This window comes from Bos mutus, chromosome 13, assembly GCF_027580195.1.
Source record: "Bos mutus isolate GX-2022 chromosome 13, NWIPB_WYAK_1.1, whole genome shotgun sequence".
NCBI classification, from domain to species: Eukaryota; Metazoa; Chordata; class Mammalia; order Artiodactyla; family Bovidae; genus Bos; species Bos mutus.
This window is the reverse complement of record NC_091629.1, coordinates 239,292-264,328: the sequence shown is the minus strand read 5'-3', so window position 1 is coordinate 264,328 and position 25,037 is coordinate 239,292. Positions and strand designations below refer to the sequence as shown.

The window sequence follows — 25,037 nt, the reverse complement described above, 5'->3', positions numbered from 1 at the left end:
ACAAGCAATCCCAATTCAAATAAGTGGGATTTTTTTAAGCAAAGCAATTTCAGATAATTGGTGGCTCCTGGATTCCCTAAGGAAAGGGGATTTTCCGGATCATCCTTTTGATAGACAAAATATGTGGAACGCTCTCTAAAATGCTATAATATCAGAGACTTTAAATAATTTAATCACCAAAATCTTATTATCCCCTTGCCTGCAGGCTTTCTAGCAGAAAGTGCAATTAAATTAAATGTAGGGGAAAAAATGGACTCTTAAATTCGAGACTTTCCTGCATTTCTTTGCCTTTCTTGAGGATCTCATTACTCTCAGATTTTCTCATTTTCCTTTCTTCGTGTTTGGCAGAGAACACATACTCTTGAAGCTATTGCAGACAGGGTAAGAAGAGACCTTCTGAGTTCAGCAAATCCATCTGAACGGACGGGTGAATGCATCTCACCGTCCTTTATGAAAGAGCCTGGAAGACAGATAGTGAGGTGGCAGACTTCTATGACTTGGAGTTCATAGAATGACAGATTTAGTATTGGCCACAATGTCTGTGAAACATCCTGTATAATTTTTCTAGAGTTTTTGGCACTTCAGTTTTGGAAACTTCTAGGTGTGTAACCTTTGTTTATCACTTCTTGTTATAAAAATTTTTAAACGCTTTAAAATGTAGAGAGAATGTTTAATAGGCCTCTGTCTTAGGCCTGGTTCCCCGGAAACAGATAATGATGCAGAAATTTGGGTGCAGGTGATTTTCTGAGAAGAGCTGTTGGGATCAGCATCTGTCAGGGGTGAAACAAGGGGACAGGTCAGAGAGAGGAGGTGAGTTAAGGGCAATTTCAGCGACGTCCTCGGTCAGTTCTAAGAATTGCGGACCAGGGTGGCCTGAAAGGGGTGCGGTAGGCAACACCAGCAGTGCATGTGCGCGCTCAGTCCCGTCCAACTCTTTGCGACCCTGAGGACTGTAGGCCGCCAGCCTCCTCTGTCCATGGGATTTCCCAGGTAAGAATACTGGACTGGGTTGCCATTTCCTCCTCCAGGGGATCTTCCTGACCCAGGGATCAAACCTGAGTCTCCTGAATCTCCTGCATTGGCAGGTGGATTCTTTACCACTGAACCACGTGGAAAGCTCTGACACCAGCAGTATTCACTGCATTTAGCCATCACCCAGCCTCCTCCATTGTCAGCCTAAGGGACAGCTTGCTTGCCCTCTACTTCCACCCACTTCTGCCCACCTGGGCTTTTTTGTTTTGTTTTTTACAACTTCATTGAAGTATAATTATGTACCATAAAGTTCACTCAACTCAGTAAATTTACCAAGCTGTACAACCATCACTTGAATCCACTTTTAGAACATTTTTATTACCCTAATTAGCATATTCCTTTTGAAAATGACTCCTGGTATATTTTGAAGCAGATCACTTTAGTGAGGTTTTAATGCAATTAAATTCTTAGCTGAAGATATCTATTGATAGGAATTTTTAAAAGACACATTTCTGTGAGTGAGTGAGGTGCCATTTGAGGTCACATGATAGGTGACCTGAGGAGATGTAGGAAGCATCACTACAAATAAAGCTAGTGGAGGTGATGGAATTCCAGCTGAGCTATTTCAAATCCTAAAAGATGATTCTGTGAAAGTGCTACACTCAATATGCCAGCTGCAGTGGCCACAGGACTGGGAAAGGTCAGTTTTCATTCCAATCCCAAAGAAAGGCAATGCCAAAGAATGTTCAAACTATTGCACAATTGCACTCATCTCACACACTAGCAAAGTAATGCTCAAAATTCTCCAAGCTAGGCTTCAACAGTATGTGAGCCGAGAACTTCCAGATGTTCAAGCTGGATTTAGAAAAGGCAGAGGAACCAGAGATCAAATTGCCAACATCCAGTGGATCATCAAAAAATCAAGAGAGTTCTAGAAAAATATCAACTTCTGCTTTATTGACTATGCCAAAGCCTTTGACTGTGTGGATCACAACAAACTGTGGAAAATTCTTCAAGAGATGGGAATACCAGACCATCTGACCTGCCTCCTGAGAAACCTGTATGCAGGTTAAGAAGCAACAGTTAGAACCGGACATGGAACAACAGACTGGTTCCAAATTGAGAAAGGATTATGTCAAGCTTGTCACCTTGCTTATTTAACTTATGCAGAGTATATCATGTGAAATGCCAGGCTGGATGAAGCACAAGCTAGAATCCAGATTTCCAGGAGAAATATCAATAACCTCAGATATGCAAACGACACCACACTTACGGCAGAAAGTGAAGAAGAACTAAAGAGCCTCTTGATGAAAGTGAAAGAGGAGAGTGAAAAATCTGGCTTAAAACTCAGCATCCAAAAAACTAAGATCATGGCACCCAGTCCCATCACTTCATGGCAAATATATGGGGAAACAATGGAAACAGTGAGAGACTTTATTTTGGGGGGCTCCAAAATCACTGCAGATGGTGACTACAGCCATAAAATTAAAAGACATTTGCTCCTTGGAAGAAAAGCTATGGCCAACCTAGACTGCATATTAAAAAGCAGAGACATTACTTGGCTGACAAAGGTCCATCTAGTCAAAGCAATGGTTTTTCTAGTAGTCATGTAGGGATATTAGAGTTGGACTATAAAGAAAGCTGAGCACTGAAGAATTGATGTTTTTGAGCTGTGGTGTTGGAAAAGACACTTGAGAGTCCCTTGAACTGCAAGGAGATCAAACCAGTCCATTCTAAAGGAAATAAGTCCTGAATATTCTTTGGAAGGACTGATGCTGAAGCTGAAGCTCCAATACTTTGGCCACGTGATGCGAAGAACTGACCCATTGGTAAAGACCGATTCTGGGAAAAATTGAAGGCAGGAAGAGAAGGGAACTTAGGAGATGGTTTGATGGCATCGCCGACTCAATGGACATGAGTTTGAGCAAGCTCCAGGAATTGGTGATGGACAGGGAAGCCTGGTGTGCTGCAGTCCATGGGGTCGAAAAGAGTTGGACACAAGCGACTGAACTGAAATGGTCAAGGCAAAAAACTAAGCTCTTTCCAGGGTTGGTATAAATGCCTTGTGCACATCTGTCATCCTATTGATAAAATAATGGGTCTAAAAAAGAAAAACATTTTTAAGAATACGTGAGATATAATTCATAAACCGTAAATTCACCTTTATAATAAGGAATGCAATTCACTGGGGTTTTAGTATACTCACAAGCTTGTGCAACCATCACCACTACGTGATTCCAGAATATTTCCACCACGTAATGAACTCTGTACTCATACTCTTATTCTAATAATTTGTTTTTTTGGAGAGACAGTTTCTCATGTGAAAGCATGAACGTTAGGTCTTACCAGTTATTCACACCTGGACCATCAATCTGTGTTTAAAGACAGCTCCTATATTTCAGGCATGGTGCCTCAGACGTAGTGATTCTAAATTATCTCCAAATCTCAGGGTGGTTTTCACAAAGCTGCTCTTCATTCCTGGGGGTTAGTGGTGTCTGTCTTAGCAGAAAACCTGTCTTTGTTTTTGTATTAAGGCTTGTCCTTAACACAACCATAATGAGGTTTTGTGGGTTGTTAAATGGTGTCTTCAAATATGCTGCAGGGATCACGTTCAGTGTCATTTTACATCTTACTTCACTCTTTGCTACATGTGCAAGATAAATGTATGGGTGCTAGAAAAGTGAAAGTGTATCAGCAGGAATTCTTTTTGCCCAGTGATGGATTAGAGCACATGGGACGTGTGTGAGTTTATGAGTGGAGCTTTTGTTACATTCCCAGCCTTGAATGAATTTAGGCCGAGTGAGAAAGAGCAGTAGTGTATATTTAAGTAAAATCTCTGTTTCATTGTCTTCATTCTTAAAGAGCAAATTAACTGAAGAAGCCATTTTAGCATATAATTTATGTTTATGCAATTACAAGGGAAACTATGATGGCTTAGCTGCTTTCATTCTACAAATGGCTTTGGTGTGTTCTGATCTGCCCCATCTCAGTCCTGGAGACACAATTGGGCCGTGACATTGCCAGCCAGGCGCTCACACCCTGGGTCACTCTGTCCCCACACGCTGCTCTGTATCACTCATAACTCACCCATTAGCAGTTTATCCTAAATGGATTTTTGACATGATTTAAAAATGGATAGTTATAAAAATATGCTGAAAGGTCCTCTTATTTAGATGCTTTTAGGTGCAGTCTTCTATTAAGAGGAATTTACCGAGTCTTGTCTGCTCAGGGTTTGTAGACAAAGCCAGGACCAACCAGGCAGGAGAACCATTCACTGGGTGAGTCGGGAGCTCTAGAACATTGTTCAGTGGGGTGCTTCTTCCAAGCTATAAAGCAAAACACAGGGCATTAGGATGTCAAGGGGAGGTAAGATTGGAGAGAGAGAGGTGTAAGAGGCAAACCAGTAGCAAGTTGAGGTGCCTGGGAGAACTGAGGATGGATGGATGAGGTGGGCTTCAGAACTCTTCTGCTGTGCCCTTCATGGTGTTTGCTTTGAGGATTGCATGACCGCTTATGTATGCCACGCCCAGCTACACCCAGATCCCACTCACTGTTTTGTTTGCATGTGTGCAAAATCTTTCTTTATTTAACATCTATTGAGTTAGCTTTCTGTCTGTGCCAAGTCCTGGATAAAACAGTGTCAGCAAAGAGGCTGATGCTACCTGTCCCTTCATGGAGTTCTCAGTCCAGAATAGGCAGGAGTGGCGTAGGAGGGTCAGCATTGGACACATATTTCAATGTTTAATTCTACGATGAGTGGTGGACAGAAATATAGATACCAAGAGAGAGTGCTATGGGGCAGGGGGAGGGGAGGACCTAATGTGGTCTGGGGGTCAGGAAAGCCTTTTCTGAAGTCATGATGTCCAAGCTTGGATCTAAATGATGATTGATAATTAGGAAGATAAAAAATGTGTGGGTTCAACGGGTACAAAGGTGGCCCAGAGCCAGGGAACCCTCCAGTGGGCAGCTGTAATCTTCACATTTGTTGATGATAAAAAGGGAACTTGAATTCCGCAGATTTAAGTCCGAATGATAGGTAGACAGTTTTTACTTTGCTTGTGCTTTTTTGAAGGCGTTCTAAGTCTTTTCTCATATTACATCCCTGCATGAGCTTTCACACACACCTGCTCTAAGGTTTTCAGTAGAGATTAGCTGAGAAACACTAGAATGAATATAAATACACATAATAAATTAAAGCTGTACAAACAAAAGAATTAAAATACATTTTTTAGACTTGTCATAGAATTGGGACTGCATCAAGTTTCCTTCAGATTCTTAACCTCTGAGCATGTATGAAGTTGCGTAATTGTTCTCGGTTAGTTTTGAACAAACTCACGCAAGATAGGCAGAGATGTGCTGACAGCCAACTGGCAGTTCCCCACATGGGAGTTGGCGATTTTACGGACTATCTGTAACCAAGCCATACTCCAGACCTGTTCCAAAGCTGTCTCCAGTCTCCTCCAGTTGTTATCTACTCGAGAAATGCAAAATGATATTCATACTCAAAAATTGCAAAAGAAAAATAATAATTGTTGCCAAGTGAAATTTTCCTCATTGGAACTAACAGCGGGAAGGCTGGTATGTAACAAACATTTCATTACAGAATTTTTTCCAAAAATTATAATTAATGTATTCAGGAACATCTGTTAGTATAAAGCTCATGCATATATATATGTTTTACCACAAGGTCACTGCTTGGAACTCTGGCCCATCAGTTAGCTTCTCATTAACTGAGAACATCTCAGAAAATGTGCCATCAGAGGTCAATAACGTTCAACCCTCACATTGCGAGTCCTCATTATATAAAGTTACAGGAATACATATAATTAATACAGAAGTCACAATACAAAGTTTTGAGATTACATAAGAAAGCTTACATTGTCACAAATTTACGTCATAATGAAGTACATGAGTATCTTCCAAAAGCCCAGCCTTTTTACACAGAGCAGAGAGGAGAGCAGGGAACCCTTATGCTGGTGGGACCAGAAGCTCTTATGTCAAGCTCCTTTCTTTGCAACTCCCTTTTTATAGCAACTCCCTCTTTATAGCAACTCCCTCTACACTGATCCCTTATCAATCAGCTCCTGCCCCACTCCCCCTCCATGCCCTGCAGAAAAGGGAGAAGGGGACCAACATTTATAAAACACTGCAGCATGCTGGAAGTCTGCCTAGGGATTTTCCCTTCATTGTCTCACTTAATTCTTAGAGCAAGCTTAATTCCCCTTTGTGTAGTTGAGAAAATGAGGCTCAGAGAGGCCAGTCCTGGGTACCTTTCTCTTCTCTGTGTACTCAGGCATCTCCAGTCCCAAAGTCGAGAAGGCATTTCATATACCGCTGACTCCTGGTTCTCTGCCTCCAGCCCTGACCTTCGTCTTCTTAAACACGAAGACGTGTGGACATTTTCCTGTCCTTATCTTCCCTGATCTCTCAGCAGCATCTGTCAGGGTTGACCAGACCTCCTCCTTGACTTCCATGGCCCCATACTCCTCCTTTGCTTCCTACCTCTGTCTGGTCCTTTGTTGGCTCGTCTTTGAGCGTTGGCATTCCCAGCATTCAGCCGCTTTTCTCTTATCCAGCTGCACTCTCCCAGTGGATCAGGTCTACCCTCCTGGCTTTGAAGACCGTCTGCATGCTGATGACTTGCTAGTTTTGAACTCTAGCCCTGATCTTCCCCCGAACTTCAGTCTCATATCCATGGCTACCTGCTTGACCTCCCATCCATCCTCTAGGTATCTCAGACTTCCTTATCCTACCCAAGGCTCAAGATCTGTGCAGTCCAATATGGTAGTGCCATGGAGCTGTTTATATTAATTAAAATTCAATAAGATTTAAAAGTCAGTTTTCCAGTGCCACGAACCGTTTCAAATGCACAGTAGCTCCCTGTGAGTCGTGGTCACCACATCAGAAGGCAGATAAGGAGCATGTCCATCACTGCAGGAAGTTCTGGTGGTCAGTGGTGACCTAGTTGTTTTTATCTCCTCCAAACTTGTTCTTTCACCAGGGACCCCCTTTTCAAATAATCTAGTTGTTCCTCAAGTCAAAAATCTAAAAGGCATCCTTTTTTATTTTATTTTATTTATTTTGGCTGCGCTGGGTGTACGGAGTAAATGCTGAAATTTATGGAGTTTATTAGTTTATCTGTTATCGCTCAGGCTTAATTGCTGAGTGCGGTCTTTATCTAGTTGTGGCGAGCAGGGGCTATTCTTCATTGCTGTGCGTGGGCGTCTCATTGCAGCTTCTCCTGTTCAGAGAGCCTGACCTCTAGGCCTATGGGCTTCAGTAGTTACAACATGTGGGCTCGGTTGTTGGGCTGCATGGGCTTGATTGCTCCTTGGCATGTAGGATCTTCTCATACCAGCAATCGAACCCATGTCTCCTGCATTGGCAGGAGGATTCTTATCCACTGGGCCACCAGGGAAGTCCCAGGAGACATTCTTGATTCCTCTCCTTCTAGCATGCCTTATATCAATTTTATCAGTGAGTCTTGTCTACTGTGTCCCTAAAATATATCTCATGTCTTTGTACTCCTCTCAGACTCCAGCGTTCCCCAAGCTGAGCCAGCAGCCTCTGTCACCTGAATCGCTACAGGGACTCCCCAACAATCTGCCTGCTTCCACTCTTATGCTATAACCATTGTCCACACAACAGGTAGCCACGCCCACAGGCACTTCAAAGCCAAGGCTTTGAAAACTGTAAAACAGTTCTCCTGTCTCCTGGTTGAAAACCCTCCAATGATACTTCATCTGATGTAGCATAAACCCACTGTTTTTAAATCTTAGTTTACCTGGCATCTTTGCCTGTTTGGGCTGCCATAGCAAAGTACCGTAGATTGAGTGGCTTGGAAACAAGAGAAGATTATTCCTCATGGTTCTGGAGCATGGATGTCCCAGGTCAGAGCACCAGCATGGCTGCATTCTGGTGAGAGCTCTCTTCTGGCTTCTCCCGACTTCTCCTTGTGTCCTCATGTAGTGGAAGTAGGGCCAGCTAGGTCTCTGGAGTCTCTGATGAGAGTGCTCATCCCCTTCATGACGGCTCCACCCATGGCCCAATCGCCTCCTAAAGGCCCCACCTCCTAGTACCATTTCTTGGGGGGTTAGGTCAGCATATGAATTTGTGGGGGGTAGGGACATAAACATTCAACACATAAGGCATGGCCCTATATGACTTAGGCCTTTGTCTTTCTCAACCACGCTACATTGCCCACCAGACTCCACTTCACCATGACTTTGTCTTTGGTCACCAAATGCCCTAAGACTGGGCTATCCTAGTCTTAGGACAGCCTCACCCCTTTGCCTGGAAGCTCCCCTTGGTCATCACTTGGCTGGCTCTTCCCTGACATGCAATGGGGCCATCTTGAAGCCCACGTTAAAGTGGCTCCACCAGATACTCATCTCAGGCTTGTTTCCATCTTCCCACAGCATTCCAAACTCTTAATGTTTCACTCCAGTATTCTTTCCTGGGAAGTCCTGTGAACAGAAGAGCCTGGCAGGCTACAGTCCATAGGGTCTCGAAAGAGTTGGACATGACTTAGCAACTAAACCACAACAACACTGTTTCACATTTATCTGTTCATTTATTTCCTTTTTCTTCCTCCCTCACTGGAACATAAGTCATAGATACTAGGGATTCAGTACGGATAAGACATGCTTTGCCCTCTTGGAATACAAAAGTCTAAAAGTGATTTGTAGCAGAGTGGCGCCGTGGAAGCGTGCTGGGCCCATAAAAATGATCTGTAATTAACTTATCTTTTTTTGGAATGTGGACAGGTGTTGGAGTTAGAAGAGATCAGCTGTTTTAATCTTGAGCATGCTGATAATTTTTTAAATAAATCTTTTCATCCTTTTCTTATGAGTAATGCAAAAGTAAAATTTCTGTATCTGAGTCTCAGCAGGCAGGTTTCATACTCAAAATAAAAACACTTTCACTTCTTTCTTACCCATCGTTTTGGCTCTAACCACACTTTTTCAGGCCAGCCTCGAGGCTGGATGGGAACTGGGGGGTAGGGAGGAGCGGGTGGGGGGGTGGTTCATAGTTGATAAATAGGGAGAGATGGTTGTAAGGAATCACTGAGGTCCCACCAAAGCAATGAAAGTTGTTGCCTCGATGGATGAAAGAATCAGTGCACACTGCAGAGCTCACTGACTTGGGGCTGGAGGAATGGATTTGCTCTTGTGAGCATATCTGAAGGCGGTAGGAAGCCTGCAGGATCAGAACTGTAAAAGCAAGTGGACCTCCAGGATGGGGAGGACAGACCCACATTGGAGAATCGTGTGCATACCCTGCAAAAGGATGCTCCTTCCAGTATGTCCCTGCCTCCATGCCCACAGGCACCAATGGCCACACTCTCAGTAGCATCTCTCTCAGAAGGGGGTTCGTTAGGTCACAAGCGGCTTGGAGTTAAGTGCCATCCACTGCAGCCCATACCATCTCCACTGCCTGGGTTTCAGAATCCTTCGTGATTTGACCTCATCTTCACCAGTCACATGTTCCAGATAATCAGGCTTCTTTGCATATCTTGTCCGTTCCCACCTCTCTCTTCTTCCTCCCTCTCGTGATCTTCCTCCTAACGCCTTCCTTCAGGAATCAGCTGACGTTTTTCACTGAGTGCTGTGCCAGACTCCCAGAGACAGAGAGGAAGTTCCAACATCCCCTTCAGGAACCTTCTCTAACCACAAATCTCTCCCCTCTGGGTTGTGCTGTGGTCAGCCAGCCTGGGTCACAATCTGGCAAGTCGTTATTTGCTAGTGGTCTTGATGGTCAACTTGAACTTTGTAGCTTCCCAAATATGGGCGAAACTGCATGCCACGCGTTGGGCTTGTAGACGGTGCTCACTTAACACTTCGTTCATTGACTCTATTTCCCTAAAAATTAATTCAGCAAGAACTCTTTTCATGATCGTTCAAATGACTGGACTCTCCCTGCCCACTGGGCTTTTCTCCACTTGACTAAATACTGCTCCTTCTTTAAGATGGCTCCGATTCACCTTTTCCTGCCTTGTCCCCGGGGTCTCTTCTAGGGTCCTTCTGTGGTCTTCCAGGGTACCCTCACCCCTCAGTCCCAACTCTTCTCTATCTGTCCTAGTCACTCCCTCTATGCACACTGGACCATGTGCCCCTTTGAAACAGGAAAACATATTTTATCAAGTGATACAAGACTATTTGATTAGGTGAATAAAAAAGCATACAAGTAAAGTAGCAAAAATGTTTTCTCACAGTAAACCTTGAAAAAATATAAAGAAGGGTATACACTTGAAGGGGCTTCCCTGCTGGCTTATTGGTAAGGAATCTACCTGCCAATACAGGAAATGTGAGTTTGATCTCTGGGTCGGGAGGAGATGCGAGTTTGATCTCTGAGTCGGGAAGATCTCCTGGAGAAGGAAATGGCAACCCACTCCAGTGTTCTTGTCTGGGAAATCCCATGGACGGAGGAGCCTGGTGGGCTACAGTACATGGGGTCACCAAGAGTCAGACACAGCTGAGTGACTAAACAATAACAATAATGCATTCAAAGATACACTACATGGATATGGACTGACCTTTATGTTGCTCAGTGTATTCATCTGCTGTGGAGTTAGCCACCACAAAATACCACACACCGGGTGACTTGAAACAGCAGGAACTTACTTCCTAACCAATCTGGAGACTTAGGTCCAAGATCAGAGCGTGGGCAGGTTTGGTTTCTCGAAGCCTCTCTCCCTGGTGTGCCGACGGCTGTCTTCTCACAGTGTCCTCACAGGGTCCAGCCTCTGTGTTCATCCCTGGCGTCTCTTCACACTGGACCTGTACTACCTCACTTAACTTGTATTACCTCTTTAAAGGCCCCGTCTCCAAATCCAGTCTCACTCTGAGGTGTACCAGAGTGGTTAGGATTTCAGCATTAAGAAATTGGGATTGGGGGGGCGGGCACAATTCAGTCCACAACACCCTGATACCTAGAGAACAAAAGAGCCAGAATCAAAATTCAGCAGCACACAAGGGGTTACACATCTCTGGTCCATCCCATGGAGAGGCATGTGTTAGTGTTTTAGAAATTTCTGAACAGATTGAGTCTGGGAAGATGTTGTGAAACCGAATTCTGAGAACAAAGATATTTTTATTATTAAAGTGGGATTTGCTGAAGGAGAGAAAGATTGAGGACAGAGGTTTCATGACATAAACCCTTAATCTTCCTGGACAGGGTGAGAGAGCCCCCCAGGAGCAGAGGCTGGGGGCACCAAAGGCAGATGAAGTCACGAGGATTGGGGAGTGGGGGCAGAGTGAGAGTGGGTGCCCTGTGTGGGAGGAAGCAAGTCCTAGGGGCACGATTGAGGCGATGACTGATGGTCCCTTTCTTTCTCCTGGCTGGGTGAAAAGAATGTGTATTTCTGTCATCTGAGCCTTGGGCTTTCACAGTTGAAAAATGCTTTGTTTTCAGCCTCTCAATCACAACCTGCATGTTTCAGGACTGCCTTCCCCTTAGGATTCTATGTAAATAGGGGAAATGGTTCTTAGAAAACACACATTTATAACCAGTCTTGCATTGGAGCACATTAAGGCCATATGGCTCTTGTAACCAAGTCACCTGGGTCTTTAATACTGGTGCTGCCTCATTATGTGACTGTCTTGTGAATTTCAGGGCATGTCTGCTGTAACACTGCTTTTTATCATCCCAGTATCAGCACTGATACTTCTCAGACTCCTGTCTCTAACATTAATAGCACCATGCTATACTGCTTGGCCTTGTTGGGGAGGAAGAAGCTTTCTTCAACCCTCTGAGCGTCCCTGGCTGGATCTGAAGATGAAACTCACAGTCACACATGAACAAGGAAAAAGCAGACACATTTTATTGAATCTTTACATATGTAGCCTACACAAGGCAACTAAGTCCTCAGTAAGTGACCAGGGCAGAAAGCTTTTATACCTTTTAGGCAAACAGTACATTTATGGACAGCAGACAATACAAAGGGGTTTGGAATAGGGGTAGTAAATGATGAACTAAGGTGAGAAGGATTAGTTGAACTCGGTTTGTTTGCCAGTTCCACTCTGGGTTGATCAGAGTGTGTCTCCAGTGAAAGGAGAATTTATTTCCTCCCTTTAGACAGGAAAGGGGGAGCTTTTTCCTACACTTCTTAACTGCCTTCAACTCAAAATAATTTTATGTCTAAGAGGCATATATTGGGGTGACATACTCTGGTTTCCATTGGCCTTTTTCATCTTTTATTAAATCTAACTTCTAGAGTAATAGACTTTTGGAGCCTATTTTTCCACATTAGCACAAATGTAAGTTTTGAATGGATGTGCGGATGATATTGTTATAACTTATAACACACGCTGTAATTAGCAGTAAATCTTAAAATAAGAGGATAATATCTGCCAAAATCAGGGGCTTCCCAGGTAGCTCAGTGGTAAAGAATCTGCCTGCCAAACAGGAGTTGCAGGAGACTTGGATTCAATCCCTGGGTCAGGAGGATCCCCTGGAGGAGGGCATGGCAACCCACTCCAGTGTTCTTGCCTGGAGAATCCCAGGGACAGAGGAGTGTGGTAGAGCTACAGTCCATGGGGTTGCAAAAGACCTGGACATGACTTAGCTACTAAACAACAACAATCTACCAAAATCAGATGGAGAAGTTCAAGTGCATGTGAAAAGCAGGGCAGTTTGCCTACTACTCACAGTGGATGCATGGAAAACCGACAAAGTTGTGTATAGTACAGTACAGAATATATTACGGTCTAGGATCAAAACTTACAGTTTACTTACTTGATCCAGCAATTTTGAAACTGTGTTTCTTGACTGTTTTTGAATTTGAAGAGATCTGCATTACTTAAAATTCTGCTAGTAAATAGTATTGACATCATTTTTTAGTCGCTCAGTCACACCTGATTCTTTTGTGACCCCATGGACTGTAGCCCACCAGGCTCCTCTGTCCATAGGATTTCCCAGGCAAGAATACTAGAGTGGGTTGCCCTTTCCTTCTGCAGGGGATCTTCCTGACCCAGGGTTTGAATCCATGTCTCCTACATTGGCAGGAACATTCTTTACCATTGAGCCTCCCGGGAAGCCCACTGAGATCATTACATCCAGCTAATTGGTATTTGAGTAGTTAAGATTCACATAGTGATAGCAGTGTATAATAGGCACGGAGGTCAGAGGCTGAGCAAGCCCAAGTTCACTGCAGACAAGTTGTTCTAAATAAATGTCCAAGTTCAACTGAGAGGATAGAGAATTTTCAAACCATATCCCCTGTCTTCTGTTCCTTTAGTCTTTGGTAGCCAGTTTTCTTATATACTTCAGTTCAGTTCAGTTGCTCAGTTGTGTCCGACTCTTTGCGACCCCATGAATCACAGTACAACAGGCCTCCCTGTCCATCACCAACTCACGGAGTTTACTCAAACTCATGTCCATCGAGTTGGTGATGCCATCCAGCCATCTCATCCTCTGTCGTCCCCTTCTCCTCCTGCCCCCAATCCCTCCCAGCATCAGAGTCTTTTCCAATGAGTCAACTCTTCGCATGAGGTGGCCAGAGTACTGGAGTTTCAGCTTTAGCATTATTCCTTCCAAAGAAATCCCAGGGCTGATCTCCTTCAGAATGGGCTGGTTGGATCTCCTTACAGTCCAAGGGACTCTCAAGAGTCTTCTCCAACACCGCAGTTCAAAAGCATCAATTCTTCGGCGCTCAGCTTTCTTCACAGTCCAACTCTCACATCCATATATGACCACTGGAAAAATCATAGCCTTGACTAGACGGACCTTTGTTGGCAAAGTAATGTCTCTGCTTTTCAGTATGCTGTCTAGGTTGGTCATAACTTTCCTTCCAAGGAGTAAGCGTCTTTTAATTTCGTGGCTGTGATCACTATCTGCAGTGATTTTGGAGCCCCAAAAAATAAAGTCTGACACTGTTTCCACTGTTTCCCTATTTGCCATGAAGTGAGGGGACCAGATGCCATGATCTTTGTTTTCTGAATGCTGAGCTTTAAGCCAACTTTTTAACTCTCTTCTTTCACTTTCATCAAGAGGCTTTTTAGTTCCTCTTCACTTTCTGCCATAAGGGTGGTGTCATTTGCATATCTGAGGTTACTGATATTTCTCCTGGCAATCTTGATTCCAGCTTGCGCTTCTTCCAGCCCAGCGTTTCTCATGATGTACTCTGCATAGAAGTTAAATAAACAGGGTGACAATATACAGCCTTGACGTACTCCTTTTCCTATTTGGAACCAGTCTGTTGTTCCATGTCCAGTTCTAACTGTTGCTTCCTGACCTGCATATAGGTTTCTCAAGAGGCAGGTCAGGTGGTCTGGTATTCCCATCTCTTTCAGAATTTTCCACAGTTTATTGTGATCCACACAGTCAAAGGCTTTGGCATAGTCAATAAAGCAGAAATAGATGTTTTTCTGGAACTCTCTTGCTTATTCGATGATCCAGAGGATGTTGGCAATTTGATCTCTGGTTCCTTTGCCTTTTTTAAAACCAGCTTGAACACCTGGAAGTTCACGGTTCACGTATTGCTGAAGCCTGGCTTGGAGAATTTTGAGCATTACTTTACTAGCATGTGAGATGAGTGGAATTGTGCAGTAGTTTGAGCATTCTTTGGCATTGCCTTTCTTTGGGATTGGAATGAAAACTGACCTTTTCCAGTCCTGTGGCCACTGCTGAGTTTTCCAAATGTGCTGGCATATTGAGTGCAGCACTTTCACAGCATCATCTTTCGGGATTTGAAATAGCTTGCTGCTAAGTCACTTCAGTCGTGTCCGACTCTGTGCAACCCCATGGATGGCAGCCCACCAGGCTCCCCCGTCCCTGGGATTCTCCAGGCAAGAACACTGGAGTGGGTTGCCATTTCTTTCTCCAATGCATGAAAGTGAAAAGTGAAAGTGAAGTCACTCAGTCGTGTCCGACTCTTAGTGACCCCATGGACTGCAGCCTACCAGGCTCCTCCATCCATGGGATTTTCCAGGCAAGAGTACTGGAGTGGGTTGAAATAGCTTACATCTCCCTAAAGCTGAACCTCTCTCCCGTGGCTACCGTTAAGTAATTTTATTTATTGACCTGTTGTTATGGTCCTGCTCCTTTTCTCCAATCACCTGACCTCATCCTTCTAATTGCATTCTGGTGCTTTGCAAGGTTTCCTTGGGGAACTCCATTTCTAATGAGGACCTTTAAACCACACACATTGGAAGCTCTCTGTAGAAAAATATTGACTCAAGAAAACCACCTGTCAGCTCAGCAGCTGACCACCCAACCTTCATGCATCCTGCCAGCTGGAAAATGAGACATGCCCCTCAGTACAATTCTAAATTTATTTCCAAAAAAAAAAGAAAAACAAAATTTATTTCCTTACCAGTGATTCTGGGATTCTGGTTGTTCACAAGTGATTTTGAAAATGATTGGGTGTCTTAGCTCAGGCTGTCATAACAGAATACCAGCTACTGGGCAGCTTAAAGAGATGTATTTCTCACGGTCCTGGAGTCTAGGATGTCTAAGACCAAGGTGCTGGTTTGATTCCATTTAAGGACACTGTTCCTGGCTTACAGATGGCCGCCTTCTTGCTGTGTCTTTATGGTGTCCCTTATTCTTTTCATGAACACACTGATTCCATAATCAGGGCTGCACTCTCATGACCTCAACTAAATCTAATTACCTCCCTACGTTCCCACCCCCAGATACCATCATGTGGGTGTTTAGAGCCTCAGCTTATGAATTGGGGGAGCTCAAACATTCAGTCTTGTCAGAATGGCCTTTTTGAAATGTATGCTTGAGGAGATTTTTGCAAAGTATAAAAACTTACAGACTTTAAAGTATTTTTATCAGTATTGTTACATTTTTTATTGGCAAGTTTTAAAACTTTTTCCCTGTTCCTTGGTTTCTAAGGAAACCACATTCTTTCTGAGCACTGTTCAGAAAAATAAATCCCTGGTGCAATTTGGAATTTAAGAAGTGAAATATTAAATGGGCAGAAAATTGAGATCCTGACCCTACCAAGCACAGGAGTATCTTACTCTTCAATTCTGATGCTTCGCATCATGTTTTTTTAAATTTTATTTATTTGTTTGGCTGTACTGGGTCTTAGTTATGGCGCATGGGATCTGTGCTGGGACACATGGAGACTTTTAGTTATGGCATGTGAGTGAACTCTTAGTTGTGGCATGTGGGATCCAGTTCCCTGACCAGGGATCGAACCTGGACCCCCTGCACTGGGAGCACGAAATCTTAGTCACTGACCACTAGGGAAGTCCCTGCTTCAGATCTTATTGCATGAACTATCACAGAGAAAATATTATTCAGTAGCTATTAATATCTTACATCCCATTGCGGAAAAGAGGACTTTGAGAGACTAGAAAGCAGGAAAGATCAGTTTGGAGGGAGGGAAAAGATCTGGCAAATTACAAGTTATGGGGTGCTAAGGGTGGGGAGCATTGTTGCCTAAGGCCTTCAGGCACCTTGCGGAGCATGTGAGTAGCAGCCCAGTGGTAGAACGCTAGCTCAGCGCCCTTACTGAAGGTGAGCCGATGTAGGGGGTGAGGAGGGGCACAGTCGAGATAGACTTTTCCTCCTGTACTGCTAATGACGCCTTGATTGGCACCAGCTGCACAGAGTGGCTGGCACCTAGTGGGCGCCCAGCACACGTAGAATGAGTGGTGAATAAGTGATCTAGTGAAGTGAACTGCCTCCAGGTGAATGACCCACGTTTACCCTAACCCTGGCAGCAGTACGTCTCCTGTAATACAGTCTTGTGTAGAGTTTCTGCATTGAAGCTCACTGGGAAGAAGAGTCTGGGAAAAAGGAAGAGTGTTGAGAACTTGATGAGAGTTGCTGAGATGGGATGTGAATGTCCTGGGATTCGGGTTTCCCCAAGGATGGATCATTTAGACAGTGCGGTTGTCCAGCTGTACTTACTCCCCTCTTGTTTCTGTTTCTTTTCACTCTTTGAATTGCTTTTTTATTTTTCCAGAGCGTCTTTCTTCTTTTATCTAGATTGCTCAGTTTGCTTTGGAAATGAGACATTATCCAAGCTCAATATGGCTCAGACTGATTATAAGTAATGGGAGAGACTCATACACAAGCCTTTTATAGCTGCAATTTTGTTTTATTAGTTCTTTAAAAAAGAACATTTCAGTGGCTCAGTTATTGAACATTAATCGCCTTGACTTGCAGAGAATGAATCATAGCTTCATGTGTTGGTGTATGTGTGTGTTACTGCTGGGGCCTGTCTTTTAAAGATGTAAAAGTTTTTTGTGAAAGTTTCGTGATTTTAGTATTTCAGATATATCTTTTCCATTTTATTTTGGGGAAATTTGTTTTTCTTTTATTAAAATAGTGCTAATAAATCCCTTGAAGCTAATTTCCAAAATGGCTTAATTATTTGAACAAAACACTTTTTCTTTGAGAATCCCGTAGTCTAAGAATTTGAAGGCAGAGGTGTTAGTTGAATTGTTTCTGTTCAGTATTTTGCAGTTCTGTTACTTTGTGAAACCTAGAGCAGCATCAAATATCATAGCTGAAAAGGACTCTGGAGGTTGTCCACCAGGGCCTTTTGACCTTTGGTGACCTAGGTTCCCTTTCGATAAATACCAAAAAATGCTTAATGAAGTCTGAAACTCAAAGCAAATTAAAATGGAATAGTCTCTCCCCCAAACCAAATTAAAACAATACACTGGAGTGTCGTTCTTCTATCTTTTTGTAATTCAAAAGTGGCTTTGACGTTCTGATGCATCTGAGGGAATGATTGACTAGATTAACTCCCTTATTTCATAGATGGAAAGACTGAGGTCCAAAGGTTCCCAGAGTCTTCATCTTCTCAGCATCTTAAAAGCAGATCTGGGTCAAGAACCCAGACATCCTGTTGGCTGCTTGCTGTTTTGCCCACCAACACCCCATCCCACCACCCAGATCTTTAAGGCTACAATAGTCACATGTGAGGGGGGCCCCTCCGCAGTGTTGTCTCCCTGTCACTGATGATTCTGGAAGGTTATTCTGACTTAGTGTCCCAGCGGGATGGAGCAAAGGCCAAGAGAGACTTCTCAGGCCTGCCTAGTCCACAGGTCCTAGTGTGTTTTTATTCTCTTTCTTTCCTTCTAGACCGTCTGTACCATCATGACATAGAAACACTTCCCTGGTATAACTTCTGGGGAATAAGGACACAACATTTAAATCTGAAAGTAGATTCATTTTTGAAATAGAATTTTAGTCTTTCACCATATTGATAGGTCTTATTGATAGTTTTCCCTGAACAATTCAACATGTCTTTTTAAACGTATACTGATTTGGGGACTTCCTGGTGGTCCAATGGCTAAGACTCTACAATCCCCATGCAGGGGGCCCAGGTTTGATTCCTGGTCGGGGAAGTAGGTCCCACATGCCACAAGACTGAAGATCCTGTGTGCTGCAACTGAGACCCGGTCAGAGAGATAAAGATTTTTTTAAATAAATAAAACATTAAAAAAATAAACTTATACTGATTTGTTCTTTGTTTTTTTTTTAACAGTGTATCTGGTGGAGAGCTGTTTGACCGGATAGTGGAGAAAGGATTTTACACAGAGAAAGACGCTAGCACTCTGATCCGGCAGGTCTTGGATGCGGTCTACTATCTCCATAGAATGGGTATTGTCCACAGAGACCTCAAGGTGAGGCCATCACTTAGCAACACTCTCCAACTGCTTTCCAACCCACAGTGCACTGTCAGGAGAGGATCGGCTCCAGAGGAGGGATGAGGTTACCTTGGTTTGGAATAGGGGTGGAATGAATGGTGGGCTTTGCCTACTGTTAGTTGTCAGGGCCTTTGGGACCCAGAAGTGGCTTGAAAGATGATGGAGATCAATGGGGCTGGCCATTGTTTGAGACATTTAATAACCATTATGCACTTCCCTGGTGGCTCAGATGGTAAAAGCGTCTGTCTACAATGCGGGAGACCCGGGTTCGATCCCTGGGTTGGGAAGATCCCCTGGAGAAGGAAATGGCAATCCACTCCAGGACTATTGCCTGGAAAATCCCATGGACAGAGGAGCCTGGTAGGCTATAGCCCGTGGGGTCGCAAAGAGTCGGACACGACTGAGTGACTTCACTTTCACTTTCATGCACTAAAAGGGCCATGGGAGAGGTAGGTTGTGTATTGGTTCAAGCTTGTCTAAAGGGTAATTTTGATCAAGACATAGAGGCCATGAAGACCCTTTGCCCAGTGCAGTTCTTCAGTCTTTTCCCAATTCCGGCCCTGCTTCAGCATAACCCACTACATGGGGGGGGTCGGGGGAAGAAGTGGCTGGTAGAGGAATGAGATGAGAGAGAAAGGAAATCGAAGATGATCAGGAAAGACAGATTAAATGACCTGCAAACACAGCCTTCTCCCTGTGTCCTGTCTGTTCCATTCTTATCTTTTCCCTACAATATTTAGGAATACTTGCCGTTGACTAATAGCATTGAAGGATCTGGGCCTCGGTCACCTTGGCTCACAGGTCCCAGTAGATGCCAAAGGGTAGGTATCATAGTACCAAGAGTAAGGATCAAACATACCAATTTGAGGAACAGAAAAAATTGGTGTAATTGACCCGAAACTATAAAGTGGCTTCATTCTACAGTAGGTCCAGGCCCAGCCCCCAGGGTTCACTGACTGGTCAAGATGGAAACCCTACCCATTACGCATATGCACCACTCCTGTCAGAAACACAGGGATCATATTGTACTGAAGCCGTGCTGTTCACGACTATGGGCAGTCTAAATCAATGTAAAGAATAAATCATAAACGTGTTAAAACAGAATGTTAACATCTGCCCATTATCTGGTACTGGGTGTCAGGGTGTAAAACGGTATAGCTTTTTCTTTCATAGGGACCCACTGTAAAATTTTTCCTTCTTTTCTCCCTGTTGATCTTTTCCCAGTGACTGAAGTAGTGGCTCCCAAATGTTAGCCTACATCAGACTTGTCTGCGTTGTGCAAGCTAAGTCTGACTCTGTGCGACCCCATGGACTGTAGCCCGCCAGGCTCCTCTGTCCATGGGGATTCCCCAGGCAAGAATACTGGAGTGGGTGGCCATGCCCTCCTCCAGGGGATCTTCCTGGCCCAGGGATTGAACCTGCATCTCTTATGTCTCCTGCACTGGCAGGCAGGTTCTTTACCACTACTGAAGACTTATCTGCAGGACTGAAAAGAAACAGATTTCTGGCCCTCCCCCAGAGGTTCTGACCCTGCAGGTCTGCAGCAGGCCTGGGAACTTGCATTTCTAAGGGGTTTACAGGTGATACTGATGTTGGCCTGGGAACCACACTTGGAGAACCACTGGATGAGGGTATTTGAGGACATTGATGGTGTTCTTACAGCCTTTGTAGGCTTTTTGATAGGTGAAATGGGCTGTAGGTAATCTTCAGGACTTTGGGGGTCCTTTAGAGGGCCAGGTGAGGGCTCGGTAAGGCCACATGGCACCTCAAGCCAAGTAGCAGAGCCTTCTCTGCTCACTTGTGTTCTCACCAAATGCCAGTTCTGTGTTCTCGACCTCAGCAGTCAACTCTTCCTGAAACAAGTTAGCTTGGTGACCATGAAGATGTGATTTGATGGGCAAGTTGTACTCACTGGAAATCCAGCCTAAGCAGATAGGCCATTTCCTAGATGGGCAATGTCTATTTCCCCTTAGAAAGACAGACTGGCTGCATGGGCGATGGGGGTTTTTATACACAGATAGTGCTTTTGGAGAAGTACATATGTCTCCCAGCTGGTAGAGGTTTAAGATCACCAGGCTTATCACTGTGGCAAGAACATTACCATTTTAGGACAATTTTGTGGGCTCTTTACAGAGGCACAAAGAAGTTTTATGTATGCAGAGGAAGTTGGGGTTCAGAAATTAAACTTTCATAAACCTCTAAAATACTTAACTTTGTGATCTAGGCCAGGGAAATAGAGAGTTTTACGGTTGGGTTAATTTAAGATTAGGCGGCTTCCCTGGTGGCTCAGTGCTGAAGAATCTGCCTGCCAGTGCAGGAGACACAAATTCGATCCCCGATCCAGGAAGATCCCACATGCTGCGGAGCAGGTAGGCCCATGCACCAGAACTACTGAGCCTGAGTGCCACAGCTGTTGAAGCCCTTGTGCCTTAGAGCCACATGCTCTGCACGAAGAGTAGCCACCTCAATGAGAAGCACACGCGTTGCAACTAGAGGATAGTCCTCCTTGTAGCAACTGGAGAAAAGCCCGTGTAGCAACAACACAGCCAAAAATAAATAAATAAAATTATTTTTTAAAAGATTAGAGCACAACTTAGGATACTACTTAGCCCCCACACATGAACATACCTCTTTCTCCCTTCAGAAAGGCATTCCTGTGTCTTCTTGCCCGGGGAAGCTACTGAAGATCCTCAGTTGCCCTTTTTTCAAGCCAAGAGAAGTGTCCTTGCTGCCTCCTCCTGCTGGGGAGGGGCTGCACTGTTGGCCTTGGAGCTGGATCATTCTTTGTTGGGGGAGGTTGTCCCATGCACGGGGACATGTTTAACAGCATCCCTGGTCTCTGCCCGTGAGACGCCTGTACCACTCCTGAAGTTTAGACCACCGGAAATGTCTCTCGGCATTGCCAGGTGTTCCCTCGGGGGGTGAAAGATATCGCTGGATTAGGAGTATGATTATATGTAACATGAACTCTACAGGAAATGTTGATTCAGATCTTTTAAAAACTTACATGAACAAGGGTTGGAATTGACATCCCAAGTCATGTGTTGGCCACCAGCTGTCTTGCAAACATTCCATAAAATGCAGAAAAAATAATCTTTTAGGTGAGTCCTGGGCCTTGTAGGACCCCAGGCAGGATTGTAAGATCCCCTCTGTCCCCCCATCACCCACAGCCCTCCTTCTGCCAGCTGGGGGCCTCCACCTACATTATCCCTGAGCCCATCTTCTCTCCCACTTTCTTCTTTGTTCCCCCTACTTCCCCCTCCATCCTGAAAAGTCTTGCTGTCTTTACTAAATCTTGAGACAAGTATTGACCTAACCTGAGGATGACCAGCTGATTGAATCCTCGTCAGTAGTCGCCCTTCAGAAAAGCCGTTTATTGATCCAAATGCATCTCCTGTAGGAATAAGGTGTATGGAGAGATTCTGGGCTCTTAGGCCGTCTCCTGCCTGGATGCAGCCTTGTCTAGGAGCATGAGATCCTTGACAGCTGCAGGAGCACTGTCAGGGATAGGAAGTTTCAAAATCAGAAACTTAAAAAAAATCTCTCTGCCCCCATGATTGGACTCTTAACTCATCACCAAATGCTAATCCCTAAGCATTCAGAGAAGCCACGTGCACTGTTCGGTTAGATTGTTTCCCTCTGCTTTCTGAGCATTATTGTTTCCACTATTGATTGGCCCATTTTATCCTAGTTTAAAACTCACTGGAAACATCCGCAAACATGCATTTGATTTTCTTCTAAACTCATGCGTTGTCCACAGGATTCATGTCCCTGTGGTTGATAAATGCTGTTCCTTTTTATCTTGTTATTTTGGGTGAAGGGTAGTATTTTGGGGGGATTCTGTTAAAGGAAAAATAAATTGGTTCTGACACATGTTCAAATGGTAAGGAATGTTTTATTCAAGACTCCTGCAAGAGGGACATCGCATTAGGGGAGAGAGTTGGGCTCCACTTCAAGTTCAGCAGGGACACATGAGGATGTATAACCACTGAGCAGAGTGAAGGGTCATGGATGGTAAATTACCAAGAGGAGATGGCAAGGGTAAAGGGTTTCTCACTCAACAGCTCTTTAGGGCTGCATAAGCCTCTCTCCCATTTTTTGCCAGGAACAACCAAATTCCCCAGTTTTCCAGAAGATGCCATGCAGAGGAGGTTTCATCGTCTCCCAGTTAGCCCCAGGGTTGTCACCCTTAAGCCCCTCCCACGTAGATACCATGAAGGTGCCACTGACGTGCAGATCTGGAGTGGAGACAAAGTTATAATCAAACCTTTGCTGCATGTAGGGAATTACTGCTTCCTGAACTCTGACATTTACAGTCGGGGAAGCACAGGAGGAACCATCACTCCGTGTTATACAGAAACACAAGCAGAGGCTTCGAGTTCTTGAGGACACGTGGCTAGAAAGTTCTGGATCCTCTACATCGATGCATTCCAGGATGACCTCCCTCTGCTTCCCAGGGAAGCAGGTGCTCTGGGAAGCATACTTCCCAGAGTGTGCAGGTGTCAGCTGGCTGAGGAAAGGGGGGTGTGCAATGCATGTGCAGAGCTGCACGACTCAGGAGGGTTCTGAGATCCGGGAGAGAGACCCTTAGGTCAGAGGCGGCTGCTGATAAGGGTCAGAAAAAAAGAAACCACAGAACACCTGTAAAAGCAGTGTTCTTTCTGGGAACCTCCTTTCCCCTAACCCAGCAAATGAATCGACAAGTCTGGAAGGCATCTACTTTCTAGTTGCTTCAGTATATACTTCAGTTTTTTTAATGAGAGGAAATATTAATAAGGGCTCACATTTCTTGAAAATCCATAAATGCCCCAATACTAGGTAAGGCCCCCACATTGCTTTCATTAAACGCTGCTTTTCTTAGGGTATTTACTGTGTCTAAAGCTCAAGTCTGTCCTCCATTGTCCTTAAGTTTTGGTGAGTTGGTGAGGCTCCCACAATTAACCCAGCTATCAACATAGTTTGTAAATTTTTTTTTCCTACTTTTCTTTCTAGCCTGAGAACCTGTTGTACTACAGTCAAGATGAGGAGTCCAAAATCATGATCAGCGACTTTGGATTGTCCAAAATGGAAGGCAAAGGAGACGTGATGTCCACAGCTTGTGGGACCCCAGGCTATGTCGGTAAGGACTTTGCGTGTGTATTTTCCCATTTGTCAGCCTGATCGCTTGTCTTTAGCATTCAAACCTGGCACCTGCGTCGTTTCCCTTGAGGGAGTAATAAAAAGATTGAGAGACACTGGAACAAGCTTCAAGGGATGTGGTTTCCCCTGAAACCCTCCCCTGAAATCCTGTTTGATTTGGGTGTGGGCCTGCATGGAGGCCAGGAATTGATTTGGGTGAATTCCCCGTTTCTAAGACCAGAAATACAGCACATGTATCTATGTTTTCACATATTTACAGTGACACGTTGAGACAGCAGTAGGGTGCAGACACACACGAAACATTTAAATGCTGAGGTAGGCATAGGTAGAAAGAAAAGATTGATCAGAGGAGTCTGGTTCAAACCTTGACCAAGTCACTCTCTTGGGCTCTCTGCCAATCCTGACCTGTCCTGGAGAAGCCAAGAATTTAAAAATTTTCCTACAATCAGAACCCCAGATCCTTTGTCCCAAACACAGCAGAATGCAGAAAAGGTTGTGGCAGATCTGAGCACTCAAATACCGAGAAGCCTCCTCCGTCTTCTGGGGGCCTGGAGAAAGGCCACTGGAGCTGTGGATGAAGTTAGACTTCATTTACAGGACTGTGTTCATTCCTCCAGCAATGTACACTCAGGTGCCTGCTGTGTGCTCCATGCTGTCCTAGGCACTGGGGTGAAGACCGTGAATATAGATCAGGCACCTGCCCTCATGGAGCTGACGTTTTAGTTGGGAGGGACAGACAGCAAAGAAACAGGTGAAGAGGCGTTTCAGATCTTGCATGCTATGAAGAAGATATAAACAGGGGTATGGGACAGAGTGACAAGTGTGAGGAAGAGTTGGAATGGCTAAGGGGACAGGAGGAGACCTGGGCATTGGCCTTCATGACGAGAAGCAGCCCCAGCCACGGGAAGGTTAGGAGACAGCATTCCAAGTGGAGGCATCAGCTGGTGCTGCAGAGAGAGTATAAGCCAGGAAGGGCTAAGAGCCAGAGAAACGGAAATTGGTAAAGACTTTTGGGAACCAGAGACCAAGGCTGAATTCTCATCATACAAAGCATGATGGCTTTTCCTAGTGATAACAGTAAACCTGCCCTTAAGGAGAAGAGGTGAAGTTATATGACCGGTGCCGTGTGACCTTCCCTTATATGAGGGGAGCAGGCCTCATCTAGAACGAGTGTGGGGCCCCGAGCATTGTGGGAAACTCCAAATGACCTTGGAGGCACTTCAGGGCCCTTCAGGTGCTTGCATGATAATGGGTGTTAAGTCATCCCTGTTCATGTCACAACCTGTGCACTCTTAAAGGAACTTG

At 44.6% G+C, this 25,037-nt stretch overlaps 1 protein-coding gene across 2 annotated transcripts in view; it reads left to right on the top strand.

Annotated features, from left to right (window-relative positions):
* The window catches only part of CAMK1D (calcium/calmodulin dependent protein kinase ID), a 396,366-nt gene that overhangs the window by 314,620 nt on the left and 56,709 nt on the right, over positions 1-25,037 (top strand). For both annotated transcript variants that reach the window (XM_070380877.1, XM_070380876.1), the window contains exons 4-5: positions 18,431-18,569; positions 23,586-23,712. In XM_070380877.1, the coding sequence (XP_070236978.1) occupies positions 18,431-18,569; positions 23,586-23,712 (266 nt within the window). The remainder of the gene's footprint in view (positions 1-18,430; positions 18,570-23,585; positions 23,713-25,037) is intronic.